Source organism: Cygnus olor, chromosome 1, assembly GCF_009769625.2.
Source record: "Cygnus olor isolate bCygOlo1 chromosome 1, bCygOlo1.pri.v2, whole genome shotgun sequence".
In the NCBI taxonomy this organism is placed as follows: domain Eukaryota; kingdom Metazoa; phylum Chordata; class Aves; order Anseriformes; family Anatidae; genus Cygnus; species Cygnus olor.
The window spans coordinates 75,964,596-75,981,906 of record NC_049169.1 but is presented as its reverse complement, the minus strand read 5'-3'; the positions used below and the strand labels follow the sequence as shown (position 1 = coordinate 75,981,906).

General features: G+C 39.1%; 1 protein-coding gene across 5 annotated transcripts in view; it reads right to left on the bottom strand.

Annotated features, from left to right (window-relative positions):
* ITPR2 (inositol 1,4,5-trisphosphate receptor type 2) overlaps positions 1–17,311 on the bottom strand; it is a 268,838-nt gene that overhangs the window by 128,726 nt on the left and 122,801 nt on the right. For all 5 annotated transcript variants that reach the window (XR_005816274.1, XM_040545169.1, XM_040545170.1 and 2 more), the window contains 4 exons: positions 11,932–12,183; positions 10,525–10,650; positions 5,310–5,438; positions 4,575–4,695 (listed from right to left, as the gene is read on the bottom strand). Coding sequence is in view for 4 of the 5 variants with exons in the window: in XM_040545169.1 (XP_040401103.1) it covers positions 4,575–4,695; positions 5,310–5,438; positions 10,525–10,650; positions 11,932–12,183 (628 nt within the window). In the remaining variant the exon portion in view is untranslated. The remainder of the gene's footprint in view (positions 1–4,574; positions 4,696–5,309; positions 5,439–10,524; positions 10,651–11,931; positions 12,184–17,311) is intronic.

Here is a 17,311-nt window from a genome sequence, read left to right as displayed (position 1 = left end):
TTCTAGTGGCCTGTTGATCATGGACATCCTTCCAAAGTTGGTTCTGAACCTCTCATTTACAAGCTAACTTTATTTAGGTTACTTGAAGCCTAACATACTTTATATCCTGATGATTTGGGTTCAGTACTATCCTTTAGCTAAAATGTTTCTTTGTGACCATTGATCTTCCTAACTACTTTTAAAGAGAAACAATACAGGCCTTTGTCTTGCTATGGAAAAAGCATGGAATTCTATTATAAAGTCTCTTCTTGTCATACAATTTCTCCATTCCCCTGATCACCTTAGTAGTACTTCCTCTGTACCTGTTACGGTTTTGAACCTCTGAAACAGAATTCTTAAAAAACTTGTCTCCAAGTTTTTAGCATAGAAACACAGATACTCTTTTTGCTTCTCCTGCATAGTATCCTAGAGTACCATCCGACAACAACTAATGTGATTCGGCTTGCTAACAGATTTTTTTAAAGGGTCTACTAAGAGAAATAGTCTAACAAAATGTGGGTTCCTATCTGCCACTGTTTACTCACCTGGGAAATCACAGTTATTTCATTATTGGTGGTGGTAACACAGCCATGCACATGCTACAGAAAGCATCCTTCACATACACACACAGTATCAGAGGGAAAATGCAGTTTGTATAAAACATAGGGGAAAAAGCTAATGGATACTACAGAGACAAGACTGTAATATAACTAGATTTATCTAGCATGTAGCTCAGTACACTGAGGTGCTTCAACCTTGTAATAGAAGAGAAAACTGATGCTTAGGGGTGAACATACAAGAATCACTACTTAATTCAGAGGCCAAGGCAGTTCTTTGCAGAGGTCCTAGAAGACTGGTCAGCCCTGGGAGAAAGACCTTTCTCCAATACCATTTAAGATATACAATCCAGATCTTTAGTTTTAAGGACAGGTGACATTCCCCAGTTTTACCATATGGGAAGACAGCAGATGGTTTTAAAGGCAAACTTTCTGGCCTCCACCATTCTCAATCTTGCAAAGATTACAGAATATAGGAACTGAAAGTCCTTTGGTAATGAATTCATTTGAAATAAATTAAACTGTTTGTCTTCTTAGTTCCTCTGTTTTCACAAAGATCAGTGGATCTTTTAAACAATTTCCATGTGTAGCAGTTTTGCCAGTGAGAAGACGCTATTTTGATCACTCATTTTTGGATTATTTTTTAAAGCAAAAACTCAGTGCTATGTCATAATAAAGAAAATGGAGAGAGTAATCTATGTAAAATGTGTTAATTTTTGTTAATGTGATAATCTGCTTCAGAAATCCAAGAACAAGAAGCATTACTATACACAAACTATTTTGTAATTATTTTAATTCATCCAACTGTAGCCAAATGTTTACTAGGCAATAAAAAATTGATGCGCACTGGTATCTTTGTGTTCCAAATCTCTTGGAGTCACAGAAGGGTCTGCTGAACAAGTCAAGCAAGCCTCTATACTTCTTGCTGAACTCGAAGGCAGAAAACTGCCTGGAGACAAAGACGCAAGCGAAGCTTGAAAAGCTTATGAAGTTTTTCCCTAGTGGTCAAGTGGAGTTGAAGTACCAAGGTTATAAGAAATTAGCTTCTGCAACATATCCTTTTGTTGACCCGGAAGATAATGTACATTCTTACAATGCTCATAAGAAGACAGATGCAATGATCTTAAGCTCTTCAGGCAATACTTATATCCACCTGTCAGCAACATAAATAGTAAGCACTGAGCAGAATGTATATTGCTTAAACTTGCTCTGAAATGGGTCTTTTAAAAGTGCATTATTATATGGATCTTTGATATCTTGGGAAATCTGTGTATGATCTTTCTTCCTGCTGAGATCCATTTCTAAATCCAGGGCTACTACTACAAAAAAAATGTTTGTTCTTTCAACTCTATACTACATTTATTTTCCATCAAAAGTCTTTGGTCCCTGCTGTAAATCTGCCCAATACTGTATCTCTCTGATATAGGCAAAATCTTTCTAGAGTTTTTTTTTATACCCTGCTGTGAAACATGAAGGCCCTAACATCAAAGCTGACAGACTCTCAAGGTAAAAAAAAAAAAAAAAAAAATTTCTCACAGATTCCTAGCCAAAATCCAAACCTAGTCCATATACACAGCCAGAAAAAGAGGCAAAATGAATTAAAAAAATAAAATAAAAAAAGGAAAGGAAAGGCTGGCCTATTTGTATTATGGGAGAAACCTCTGCCTGCTCAAAGAGCACCATTTTGTGCTGGTGGAACACCCAGTAGACACGGAAGCCTGGTACACACAGCAATTACAAGGGCCCCGATTTTAAAAGTCATCAGTACCTCCAACTGGTGTAGTTTTTCCAAAGCTTTCAGCAGAGCAGAACAGGCCTAACCAAGGCAAGCCAAGTTTGGCACCGTGCCTAAAATACTGAATATCACACAAGGCTAAAATCTCAGCTAGCCACCTCAACTTTTATACAGGGATGTATAAAACTCCATTTTCCACTTCTTTAGCTTGCTCTTTTGGAAAAGGCTCCTCAACAGCTGCCTTCTTCTCCCTTTCTGCACTGGCAGAATAAAACACCAAACAAAAATTTGTGGTAATTTGCTAATATGATACAATTGTACCAGTTGTATTCAATATTGGTACCAGTAATGAATCCTTAAACAGTTATTATGATATGGACAATGAAATCATCAACTTGCATGTTAAAGTGTGCTTTCAGGGCCACCTCTGAGGCTACCAGGCCCATGGCACCCAAGATGACACACAGCCTGCTTGCCCTGCTGTCACTGCTGGTGACATGAAAGTCCCGAAGGAGGACACATGGTGGTGCCTTTCATGGGCACCTCAGCTCCACTGTCCACACTTGACAATACCCAAGACAAGAGTGGGATCCCATGCATGGGAAGCCAGAGCAGCAAGAAGGCTGGATCCATAGGACAGCATAAAGGCATAGTTTAAATGAACAAATAAAACACTGTAGATCATCTTCATTATGGTGACCCACATTTTTCCCCTATCTTGCTGCTGTGGGGACAAGTTCAGCTTGGCTGTCTCAGCACTAGACTCAGGTGACTCTAAATACCCTTATCTCTATAAGATAACACAAAGACCTCTCCAAGCTCTAATATTTTTTTTTAGGTTAAGCTCCACAGAAAGGGAGGCATGGAGCTGTCTAGAAGCATCCAAAGTTGGTCTTAAATACACTCTTACCTGCCTTACTTCTCCCCTCTTTCCTCAGACTCCCAAAGGAAGTAAGTTACTGATGACTCTTTCCAGAACTGCCAGAGGGTACCAGGAAAGGAAGTGTTAAACACACAAAAAAGGATTTGTGGGACTAGAGCTTTAGTTGAAACTGTAGTAGCTGTAGCATAAAGGAAATAAAACATCTTTGGCTTTCAAAGTTCTCTTACCAGATGGATCCATAATTAAGTCATTTGCACAACAAATAAAACATCTGAAGATTGCTAAGTTTTTAGGTAACTGCTATTCTCACTCACACAAAAGTTAGTGAAATACTTTGGCTAAAATGTTAGATGATACCCCTGTAAAACTATCCCAAAATCTAAATTTAGAGTAGATTGTTACAGTGCCACAGATACTGCAGATGGTTCCGGGACCCTCTCATATTTTTTATCATTATTTATTAAAGCTTCTTAAAAATTGCATCAACTATAGCATTTAGCCAGTTTCTATATGTCTCTGCCTCTACTCAGTTTTGATTGATGCTGAGGAAAACCTTACTCTATAAATTCTATAGAAACTAGATTGAATACTCTGTTTTTCCAGTTGTGGACGAAGACTTTGAAACACTGTTCACAAAAATTTAAGTTAAGAATGAACTTTTGCCAGTCTTAGCTATGTACAGGTGAAGAATCTTTTTTATTTTTTTATTTTTTATTTTAGGATGGGATCACTCCCGAAGAAGTTTTAAATCTTTGACTAACGTAGTATTTGAATTTATTTGAAAGCAATGTAATTTCCTAGCTGCCCTTGGGACCAAATATGAATTAAGTCTTGGTGCCTGTGCAAGGCAATATGCCCCTTTCATGGCTGACTGTGTAGAAGCAGTAAATGCATAGACCTGATGGTGATGAGTAAGCAGAGGAGCTATGGAGTGGCAGAATTCTGTTTTCCACCCCCAACTCACTGATGGGACAAAACCTGAACAAGCCCAGGATGATGACTGATAACAACGAATACCTCTCACAGGAATTGAAGGAAAAAAGATGAGTGTTCTGATGCACGATTCCATGCATCACTGCTCACAACAGCCCAGCACAAATGGAATTACCTATGTTTTCCCATACCCTATATGAAGCTTCTGTTTTATTCCAATATCATAACTTCCTTGAGATCAAGTTCAACCATCACTCATTTAGCAAACCCACCTCTGTGGCCTACAGGTTCACCTACCAGCCCTATTTGATGGAACACATTTGAATGCATTATAAAAAGAGGAAGAATTTAACCTCAAAGTGGGATGTCTTAAATTACCACTGTCACAACTGCATGATGCTATAGTCAAGGAAAGAACATTCAAGCTCAAGTAATTCTGATCTTAAAACACAGAGAAAAACAACGAAGGTAAAAACCTGGCACCTACCCACTTCAGCCAAAGTTTTGATACATGACTCCACTGAGGCTTTCTGAGTTGGGTTTGGCCAGGTGCAGTTGTAAATTCTAAAAGCAGACTGCAGCAGCTGAATAAAAACAGGCTGATGTGTCTGAAAACAAAAAGATAAACATGTAATTTTATACTTTACCATCTCCTCACAACTGCCCTAAGGTTTGATATAACATAAACCACGTGCATGGGTTTTTTGTTTTTTTTTTTTAGCTTGTACACTCAAACTGCAGATCAATTAAATTCTCTTTGCTCTTCAGGGCAGGAGGGAATGCAAATCATTTCTGCACCCCTACAGAGGTCAAATCATGCAATTTTTACTAAGATCACCACTGACATCAAGTAAGCACAGTACAGAGCAGAAGGACTGAAGAGTCTTCCTGGTTCTCAGGTACATGTTCTTTTTGTCGTACTGCACAGCATTTTTCTCATACAAATACAAAGACAGACCTTGATTCTGCAAAGATACTCTATCCAATGAATTCACAAAAGCCAGGAGTAAATATGACCTTATTGAGCTGTGTGTTGTTTCAGAGTTGTAAAGGGTAAAAATTAAGAATAAATGATTTCAAGAGAAACTAAGCTGCTAGCCAGTGGCATGAAAAGAGAGAGAAATTGAAGGAGGATAAAAAGGTACAGGATCCCTATTCCTTCCTATGACAAGGTATCTCATTAATGGGCTGAATTACGTATTTGTCAGTCTCTTTTTCTTACCTGGAGGCTGGTGCTGTTATCTGAAAATGGAGAATTGAAGAAGCCACTTACAATGTTCATTACAGGCTCAGTGACATATTTCTCCAGAGATGTGTCTGCATGTTTACGATCTGTGGTTGTGTTACAAACCTACAGGAAAGCAGGAGACAGCAATGAGATTCAGTATTTTCAAGTAAGCCAGCTATGTTATTTTGCATTTATTACAACCCATGTAATAAGATTTGTTCTTAGTATGATTTAGTATGTTCTTAGAATGATTTTTATATAAGATCTATCACAGCATATTATCTTAGAGTTCAAGATTTATTTGCAGTAGCTTGTCGTTCTTCTTGAAGATACACATTGTCTTTTAAATTCCATTATCTTCTGAACTAATTCCTTCCGGTTGGCTGTCTATTCTTTCCTACACCATGAAAAAAGATCCCCCTAAATCAGCACATTGCGTTCCACTTACACATTTAGACAGATTCAAGAAGAAAATGGACCTTTCCTCCCATTGTGAAGCTAGGTTGGAAGAGGCTTTAGAGACAGATGAGACATAAACACATTAGGTTAGAAAGATTTCATGTAATGTTTAACTTCTTGCTACAATCAATCACCACAAATAGCAGCAATGGCGAAGCCCATTTGCAGAAAAAAAAATTAGAGAGCGGGAAACAGAAGGAAATACCATAGTCCATACCAACAGCCTTTCAGATTTTAGACAACATTTCTTAAGAAAGCCACCTGAGGAAAATATGAATGACAAACTAAAAACAATGAAAGAAGAGAATGAATGGTACTGGGACAACTCTGGAGCACAGAAGGATGATTAAATGGTAGGAGGATATGGAAAGATTCATACAGATGAGTCCTGAAGACACCCTTTGGTACAACACTGGAAGTTTGTTGCTGCATAAAGATGTCAGGCTTAAAGAAAGGAAAAAATTACTGGGCCAGTATACATGCTTCACTATTTCTTTTCTTTTTTTTTTTTTTTTCCAACATGTATTAACATTTATAGTCATTTTGAATTTGCATATGTCAGTGAAAACAGTAGTAAAAGGAGACCTAAAAGGAGTCTACACAGAAAAAGACAGTGAGAAAGGCAAACAAGGACTACAGACTATACTTATCCTACCTCTTCAACAGCCTTTGAATAAGCAGTTCTAGTGATGTTCAAAAAAAAAAAAAAAGACAAAATTATTCACTTTCACCTATGCAAGCCACAGACTTCTGTAATGTTCTAGAGAATCTATGCAGGAATAGAATTTATTTTCTTTACAGACTTCTGGGATAACTTTCAAATTACTATCTGAGCTTTTAACACAACCATGAATCTGTGTACTACATAGTTATCATTACATCATTTTATGGATGGGGAACTTAAGTCCAGAGAAGCTGAGTGAATTGCTTAAGGTCACAGAGAGAAGTTGGTGATAGAACCAGAGAAATAATCTGCAGCACCTGAATCTCACACAGGGCAAACATGCTCTCTAATTACACTGCGCCACTGTGACACTTGGATACCACAAGACAGCAATTTCACCAGCAGTGTTTTAAGGAAGGTTACTGACATGACATCCAAAAGCACCCACATTCCATGGAAGATTTGAGTCATGGGAACACAAAAGCATTCTGAGTAGAGTATAACACAAAAGCATTGTCATGTGGTAGGCAGAGGAATAGCCAAAGATAACTTGCAACCTACAGGAATTCGGCATCTGGAGGAGCTCTGTCTGTTTTTCTATAACGTGTCAGAAAAACAAGTCATGGCCCAAGACAGAGCATTTTTATCACCCCAGAAAAGGAAAGATTTTGGTCAGAGAAGCAACAGTGCCTAAACTGAAATAGCAAATTCTTCAGCCCTTCAGTTTGGGAAAATTATGACACCTTCTCTTCCCTAATCCTCATGAACATAAAATATTGAGTTAATAATAAAGCTTAAAAAATAATTACGAAAAAATCATAGACCTAAAAAAAACCTCTTGATGTTCTTCTGCCTTTAATTAATCTGCATGCCCATTTTCTCTGGAACCAGTAGCTCTGAGGCTGAGCATTTGTGATCCCAATGGGAAGAGAGAGAGCTGTGCAGTGCAAGCACAGTGAATTTAGAAATCAACAAAACTAAATTCCAATATGCTTTTAAGCTTTCCCCTTCACTCATCTAACAAGCAGAGCCATATATGGGGGGGGACACAACTGTGCTCCAACACAGGTCTGAAAAATTCCCGTCATGGAAGGAATTTGGAAATCCTCTCATTTGCTCTCATCCTTCTGCCCTTTAGGGACTAAAAAATGTTTCCTTGTGGAAGAAAAAACCTGAAATGAATGAAATGGAGATGAAGATTGAGAAAGCAGTGTTTAAAAACCCCGTAAGAGGCTTTGGGACTAGAACTCACATGAATAATACTTCAAAAATTCTGCAGAGAAAGCCACGATGACTTTACAGCTGTCAGATGCTGGCTCTTCCTTTAATCCTGTTCAGAATACAGCTGCTGATTTACGGAACAAGATACATGCAGGAAAGGAAAGCCATTCCTTGAGCAGCACCCACTTCACTTAGTGCTACACTCTCTTTCAGTCATACTTGGGAGAAAGTAGGTTGGCAGAAACTGTAGAAAAAGGGTGTCTTTGAAAGTGAAACTGCTTTTGGCAAACTGAATTCATATACAAATCCACCTAGTGTCTGTTTTGCAATGTATCACATTGTTGAAAGAGAATGACAGGACTAAATATTTCCTTCTTGGGTATAGCAACAGATAAGAAAATTGGTTTTTCTTTCCTTTTTTTAAAGGGAAAAAAAAAAAGGAAGAAATCCAACCTGAGGATAACACTCTCCGTCTTTCACCTTACTGCTCTCTAATAACAGACTCAGACTCAAAGCTCACAAACTCACCCACTGACAGCCATTTGTAGCCGCTAAAAGGAAAGCATTTCCCCCTCCCCCACGCAAAAGCATCTCTTTTAGCTCACTGGAACACAGAGGATCAAAGGGCTCTTTTTCTAAATGCTTTGAAAGCTATTGTAACATCTTTCATGAAGCTGACAGCATTCTAACTGCCCTGATAGCTACATAACACTGATGTATTTATAACACACGGGCTGTGCCTGGGACCCAGAAAACCAGATCTTAACAAATACACTCAATAACATAGAAGACACAGCTACCCAGAGGGACCTGGCAGAAGAGCAGAACAGGCCACTTTGGACATGCTTGTTTGTAGTTCTTTTAGCAGTTAACCTTATCTGAAAGGACTAATCAGGCACCTACCCTGACGACTTCACAGAACAAAATAAAACTGCATTTTGCAATTCAGAGAAAACAGCATACATACACAAAATACAGCATTAATAATATACTCGCTATTCACCTCTGAAGACCTGGAATCTAATCTCTTATTAGAAGGAGAAAAACAAACTCAGGACTCACTAGCATCAGGATAATCCTAAATCATCTGGCACCAAGCAGCATGTCTCCAGGCTCATGAAGAGAACTGTGGACAGAGCCCTCTTTCTGCATATGTCTGCTTCTAGCCAAAGGGCAAGCGAAATTGATCATATTAAATAGCTAGGGAGGGCAGTCTGTCTAGAAGGTCAGTTCCGGGACATAGCTGGAACGGGTAACCCAGAAAGGGATTAAAACAGGAGAAAATACTTCTAGGGATAAAAACAGCAAGGTTAAAAAACAGAATCTCCCTCCAAGAAGGTTTCTGTTCTTAATTTTCAAATGAGGTTGGTGTGTCCAGAAGGTCTTTCACTGTAGAACAGAGCCACAGAAAAGACAAACAGCAAGAAAATAGGATTTGCAAAGGTCTCATTACTGCTGAAAATGGCTACTACCAAAAAAGAGAGAACAAGTGTTCTGGTGTTAACCTGTCCCCAGAAAAAGGCAAAAATAAAAACATTTATAAGTTTTCTGTTTCACAAAGAAATGACCAGGTCCCTGTGCCTATCAAACACCACAAGTCTCTGAACTCATTCTTCTTTTGGCCATAAATCATGGTGACTATTGAGGTATGGTATTTTCTCCCAAAAGGTTTTAAAGAAATTATTTTGTGGCACACTATTACTTTGGTGGAAGTGTCTGCTGCAGGTCTGAATTGAGATTCTTTTACCTTTCCTTCTCTAATTTCAACAAAACAAAGAATGTAAGGAGTAAAAACATGAAGGATTATAAAATGTAATGGACCATGGACCAGGAAAGGATAGGCATGCACTAAGACAATGTGCTTTGTAACACCTCTAAAATGCTGTCCAGCAACAATGATCAAATACAGGCCACAAGCACAAAAAAAAAAGTGTTTCTACTTCTTCACAGAAAGAGCAACTCTATCATTTGGCATTAATAGTAGGCTCTTACAAGAAACATTACCTGCAAGAAAAGGGATATGAAATATAAGCTGTACTCATTATGTCACACTAGCTTCCCCTCATAGTTCCGCTACTGTATGTTATCCTTCTTTAAGTCATCAGTTTCCCTGCTTTTCTGCCTCCAAAGTATCAGGAAATGGAAGCCTAAAACAACTGATGACTGGAAACTTAATGCAACAAGTGATGACACCAAGAAAATGACTGGGGTCCACAGGAATTGAATGCCTACAGTACTAACCCTGTCCCATCACCTTGAATGTACTTAATGAATGATCATGTGAAGAAAAATTGAGAGGTTTTGCAAACACTCTAACATTAACCCCCCTACAAAGCTTATAAACAAATCAGCTCTACACCTGCCTTTCACAGCCCCGAGAATGTAGAGACAGTAGAATAAAAGACAAAAAACAGGTCAAGGTGAAATTAAAGAAGGAATACGAGACAAAGAATTTCTTTATCCCTGACCTTCACCGTATTAATAGAGTAAACCAAGGAAATTACAGAGGTTTTTGTTGTTTGTTTTTAATTACCACTGCAATGAGATATAACACACACTCACAGAAGAACACATTTCAACCCAATTCATTGTGAGTCAAACCCATACATATGACTTATTTTTCTGGAAGAAAAGAGAAGGGGACATTGGTTCCAAAATACCCTTTTAGAAAGAGAAGACTGTTAGCAATTAGCAGGTTGAATGATGATAAATAAAATACAATAAAAATGGCAATCTGTTTTAAAAAGATCTGTTTATATTCAACCTTGGAAAGAATAGTTAATAAAATAAATGAAGTTTGCAGAAAGAAGTTGTTGACAGTTCAGTTGTCATCAACAACTATACTGCAATATTCATAAAGCTTACCCTTGCCATATCAACAAGGAAGTTCTCAAATAACTTCCAAATATGGTTACTGGCATAGATTTCTTTCATTTCCACTTCAGTGTCCACATAGCAGTGGTTAACAAAATTAACATAGGCAATTTTCACCTGCAGGAACAGCAAATGCACAAACAATATGAAATGGAACAACAAAAACCATTAACATTCTGTTGTCTACCTGCAAAAACACTGAATGATAAAGATCATCCTTTACATAATAAGAAACACCAATAGCAGTAATACTGTACATTTAGTTCTGAAGATTTAAGTGGTAAGTGTGGCAACAAATGCATTAATGTACTTAATGAATGATCATGTGAAGAAAAATTGAGAGGTTTTGCAAACACTCTAACATTAACCCCGCTACAAAGCAAATCAATAATATATCTGATACTAAAATGACATTCAGACTACAAGGGCCTGGCTCCAAAGTCAGGAACTGTCAAAATGGAGGACACCCAGGTACTAGTCAGATGATCCTTGTGGGCTGATGCCTTGCAACAGGCTTGCTAAATACCAGAAAAAGGTCTTTAACAGAGCTGAGACTGCAATCCCTATTTTTCTACAATCCTATGCAGCACTTATACTCAGGGTGGGTATAACTCAGACTCAAATGGAAGAGAGAGCTTGTGCAGCACTGGAACTACAGACATTAACGTTAGGAGGAATTTTTGAGCAAAGCAAACATTTTTCCTTATAAGAAAAGAATCAGTTATCACAAGGTGACTTTCTCATGGTATGGAGGGATTATTTATTTCTGCAAGGCCCAACTGCATTGATATGAGAGCCATGCCTCCAACAGATAGCCTGTAGAAATCTCACACCTCTGACCAATGCATAGGACCAGAACAAGTTCCTGCAGAGATTGTGAAAAGATTCCTTTTGATCACATCAGGTTTGGTACAAGCACTTCCATTCTCATCAGCCTGAGGTATCACAGTCCTGCTGAACCATGACTGGTAGTACATGCAGAATTAGGCCTCTATAAGCAGTGAATAAAAACATTTGCCAGACTGAAGCTGAAGTTAATTAAAAAAAAAAAAAAAAAAGACTTCACAAAGCTCCCACTGATTTCAGCGTGCCCAGGATGTTACCCCACAGTTGTCAACAAATTGAGGCAGTGGCAAAATATTAACTTGACAAATCACTCTCAGAAAATCACAAAAAAATCACAGATCACAAGCTGACTAACAAAGTGTTGTACAAGGGAGAGTTTTTTATTTAAGAAAATACTAGCTATCCTTTCTCATTTAGTCAACTTAACAAGCAACACCTTTTTCCAGACTGTTTTCTGTGCAAATATTTAACTTTTCAAGATATTAGAAATAACAAAACATTTTCTGAGTTTCTAAAAATTGTAAGTCTGCTTCATCATTCAGTGAGTCTTACCTCAGGTATGCAGTCATCATGGGTCACCACTCTCACTATATCATCCAGTGGCAGGAGTGAATTGCACTTGATCTCTGTATATACGTTTTTCCCTTCTGTACAAGCTGCTAGCAATTCCACTAGAGTGATGTGATATGCTAAAGGTCCACCCTCATCTGCTCGATCTCGCTCTGAACACATCATTTGGAGTAGAACTGGAAATGATGCTCTGTCATTGTAGAATATCAGCACATCTTCACCACCATTTATCAGCTGAAAAAGATACCACAAAGCTTTAAGTGCCCTGCAATGCAATCATTTTCTTAATTATTTAGTTCTACCTTTAAGTACACAAAGATTCTCTAGCTAGAGAGAGCATTCTGGAAAAAAAAAAAATTAGTCTGATGTGGCTTACCAAATGCACATTTCAAAACAATAGCCAAGGCAAACTTCTGCTCTTATCTACTATAAGTGCAAATCTGGAACAACTCAACAAGGAATGAGCTAATGTGAGGTGAACTTCAAGTTTAATCTCTATGTAACTCTGTGTTTACCTAAGAGATTATGCCATCCTCATTATTCCCACTATCTCAACGTTTGTTTGAAGTTAATTAATTACCCTTACCTCCTGTTATGAGGCCGGGATGCATTATTATCCCTATTTTACAGGTAGGGACTTGAGGTACAGAAATTAAATCTTATGTGCTACCTCACACAAAAAGCCTGTGGCTCACCCAGAATTTAACCATTCTTCTGTTAGGAAGAGCTCAGCATCTGAAACAAGGATGAGTCTTCCTAACTGTGCAAATTTGGCAGGTGAGTCTTGACACTGTCATTGCCATGCCAGCACTTCCATTTAACAGAGAACTGGTGTACGTGATAAATATTTGATTTTGCTACAAGTACATTGCTCATCTCAGGAGGATCCAGAGCAGAAGTGGATGTTGGCAGCACCATTTCAGCAGATCTCACAGAAAAGTTTTGCTCTAATACTGTTTTGTACATCCTTCACACACACCTATACCGAATATGTGAATAGAAAAAGGAGAACCAAAGAAAACATAGGTCTGCTACGTGATGGGGAAGGTCACCTCACAGACAAGGACATCGGCAAAGCAGAGACATTTAATGCCTTCTTTGCCTCCACCTTCAATGCTGATGATGGGCTTTGGGACCCCAGGTGCCCTGAGCTGGAGGACTGTGATAGTGAGAATGACAAACTCCCAGCCGACCCTGAACATGTGCAGGATTTGCTGCTCCACCTGGATCCATACAAGTCCATGGGTCTGGATGGGATTCATCACAGGGTGCTTAGAGAGCTGGCTGACATCATTGCAGGACTTCTCTCAGTTATTTTTCAACAGTCTTGGGAATCTGGAGAGGTCCCAGCAAACTGCAAGCTGGCAAACGTACAAATTTCCAAGAAGGGCAAGAAAGAAGACCCTGGCAATTACAGGCCTGTCAGTCTCATGTCAGCACCTGGTAAAATTATGGAGAAGATTATTCTTTAAGTTACTGAAGCACACCTGGGGGACAATGCAGTCATTGGTCCCAGCAAACATGGGTTCACAAGGGGTAGGTCCTGTTTGACTAACTTGATTTCCTTTTATGATAAGATGACCCATCTAGTCGATGAAGGGAAAACAGCTGATGTGATCTCTTTGGATTTCAGCAAAGCTTTTGACACAGTTTCCCATAGGATCCTACTGGACAAAATGTCCAGCACACAGCTAAACAAAAACATCATACGATGGGTAAACAATTGGCTGATGGGCAGGGCTCAAAGGGTTCTGGTATGTGGGGCTACTACATCAGGCTGGCGGATGGTCACTAGTGGGGTCCCTCAAGGTTCCATTTCAGGGCCAGTCCTCTTCAATGTTTTTATAAATGATTTGGATGTAGGACTAGAAGGTGTTTTGAGCAAATTTGCTGATGACACTAAACTTGGAAGAGTTGTTGGCTCTGTTGAGGGTGGAAAGGCCTTGCAGAGAGATCTGGACAGACTGGAGAGCTGGGCGATCACCAACTGCATGAAGTTTAACAAGTGCCGGGTCCTGCACCTGGGACGGGGCAACCCTGGCTATACGTACAGACTGGGCGACGAGACGCTGGAGAGCAGCCCTGCAGAGAGGGATCTGGGGGTTGTGGTTGACAGCAAGTTGAATATGAGCCAGCAGTGTGCCCTGGCAGCCAGGAGGGCCAACCGTATCCTGGGATGCATCAAGCATGGCATTGGTATTGCTAGTCGGTCGAGGGAAGTGATTGTCCCGCTCTACTCTGCGCTGGTGCGGCCTCACCTCGAGTACTGTGTGCAGTTCTGGGCACCACAGTACAAAAAGGACATTAAACTGTTGGAGAGTGTCCAGAGGAGGGCGACGAAGATGGTGAAGGGCCTAGAGGGTAAGACGTATGAGGAGCGGCTGAGGTCACTTGGCCTGTTCAGCCTGGAAAAGAGGAGGCTGAGGGGAGACCTCATCACGGTCTACAACCTCCTCACGAGGGGGAGTGAAGGGGCACATGCCAATCTATTCTCTTTAGTGACCAGCAATAGGACCTGCGGGAATGGTGTCAAGCTACGACAGGGGAGGTTCAGGCTGGACATCAGGAAGAGGTTCTTCACTGAGAGGGTTGTTGCACACCGGTCCCCAGGGAAGTAGTCACTGCACCAAGCCTGTCTGAATTTAAGAAGCGTTTGGACTGTGCACTTAGTCACATGGTCTAAACTTTTGGGTAGACCTGTGTGGAGCCAGGAGTTGGACTTGATGATCCTTATGGGTCCCTTCCAATTCAGGATATTCTATGATTCTATGAATATACCTACTGGCAGTGCTGCTCTCTGAGTCTGTGTGGAGCCGTAGACCTCTCTGCTCTCCATCACTTTCCTTTTAAGCATAGTGAACTCTCACTGAAGGTGTTAGTAAGTTCCCATAAACCCTTTCTAATACAGAATACAATTTGGCAGCATAACAGCCATACTATTTTGCAAATAAGGCATTTGACATATCCAAGTCCACATGTGACATAAAATCCTAGCTTAATGAATTCAAGGGTAGAAATAAAGGTTGGTGGAGCTGTAAAGAAATAAGAAAGCAGCAAAAGCAGGAATGAAAATTAGCCTCCCAGAGGAACTGAGAAGTAGCAACATTCAGGAAACAATTCATTACATTTTCCAGTGTTACAAATTTTCAGTTTTTGAATTTACAATGTATGGAGTGTGTTTTCCTCATTGCTTTCTTATTTTTACTTTGACAATTTGATAGAAAATTGTGATGTCAGTTGTTCCTGCACTTCCTATTCCTCTTTTTATCCTTGGATTTTTAAAATGTTTCCAGTCTGACTTTTCAAAATAGACATTTTCTGGACAATCCACAGAACAGAAAAACGTTTTTAAAGGTACAAGTGCTTGGGAGGGAAGGAGGAGACAGAATAGGAATCCAGAAGTCATAAATTTAATCGCACTCAATGACAAAAAGGAAATGGGGCAAATAACAGTATTCAAAATGTTGGAAAATTGACCTATCCAACATTTTAATACTCATGTCTGGAGTACTATGCTCTTAAGACATTTCAAATACAAAATAATAAAAATTCCACAGCAAACCCTCTGGGAAGGTAGGTGTTTTGTCACTTTCCATTAAGTTGACCCCCACATTCCTGTATGTTTTCCATTTATGTATGTTTTGCACAGAGGAGAGGGAAGATGAATCTTCCCAGGTTTCCTCAGAGTTACAATCTTATGTCAAACCCAGACATATCTCTTCCAGTATTGCCTGATAAAAGGGCAAGTCAAGTTGATCCCTCATCCTTTCATGTACTTATCACTGATGAATGAGTAAGAAATACCTGGAGATACTGAGTTTGTGAAATATGATGATGCACGGCAAACTTCCTACATACTGACTGTGAGGAATCACAAACCAAAGCGGACAATGTTGCAACATCGCAGAAAGAGCTAAGGGGAAAAAGTAATAATCTTAAGTGCAAGGAAAAAAGAAGATGCCATTGTCTTTCCCCAACTTAGCCAGTTTTAAATGTAACTTGCAAAGGGAATCCAAACATTGACCTAAAAAGAAACAATTCTGTTTCTAAAAACAGAAAAGGAAAACAAGTACCTGTTGCTAGCCAGAGAAAGTTCTCACTGAGCTCCATGAATTAAGTTAAAGGAGTTAAGAATTCTATTCAAGTATAACGAAGGCTGGCCAGCATCAGAGGAGCTGTTGATGCTACACAATGTATCAGTCTGGAATACTAAGGATAATAGAAAAGTCTGCTTTCCCATTGATCTGATTCAAAAGTAAATTCTGCTTCCCCTTTTGTAATGTTTGCAGTGACAGGCACTGTTCTTCCAGGAACCTCAAGGCAAGCCTGTAACAAGAAAAAGCGCCCTAAGGAACCTTTCAGGTAGGTCAATATAATTAATAGCAATCCAATGACATGGGGACCAAGATATGAAAACACACGAAGAAACCAGATTGGGAATTTTCAATGTATTTTATGGAAGTACTATTTCTAATGGTATGTGTGCACATTCTAACACATGTAAATATGATTAGTTTATCACTTTCTCCCAGTAAACAGGAATAAGCTACAATATACTTCCAAGAGGTAAAAGAAAATACAGGAGTAGTTGCAGGCGTGTTGTACACTCTCACTCTATCTTGTCTTGTGGTAAATTGTTTACACAACCCATCTGGAGGCACAGAAAAGTTGCACAGCTTATTTAAGGTCACAAAGTGCATCTCAGCTGTCTGCTTACAAGCTGTCCTGACTTCCCAGTTTCAACCATTACGCTACACTGTTTTTGTTATATTGCCAAGCCATTCCAATACCATTCAAATTTCACAATTAGCATTCTTTTCTAACAAATCATAATTGCTTAACTGTAATTCCCTACATTTTTTTAAGCAAGTCACCATCTTACCTTCTTTCATCAACATAAGGGTGTTCCCTCCCCTCCCCTAAATTCCTGCAGAATTCATGATGTAAATGTCACATCCAAGTTGATTTTGATTTTCATTATGCAGTCAGCTTGAAAATGTAGTATGACAATTTATCTTTGTGCTATTATATATCAGTAACAAAACGTATTTAAATTGAGAAAAATCTCAAAACTGTGTTTGATGAGAAAGTAAAAATCTGCAAGAAGCAGAGGTGGATGGGGAAATATCTAAAAGCACTGAGGCACAAGAACTATTTGAATTATAATATATAATCAAAGGCTTAAAATTGATATTACATTTTAAAACACTTCAGTCAAATTGAAAAGGTTGAGGTGGATTTCATTAAAGGTTATCAATGTAGGCTGAAGCTTTATATTCTTAATTAGAAGTTTTTCCTCTTTGTTGCTGTGGAATGAAATTTCAGCAGGTTTTAATTCTGCTCATACACTAACTATAGCTTT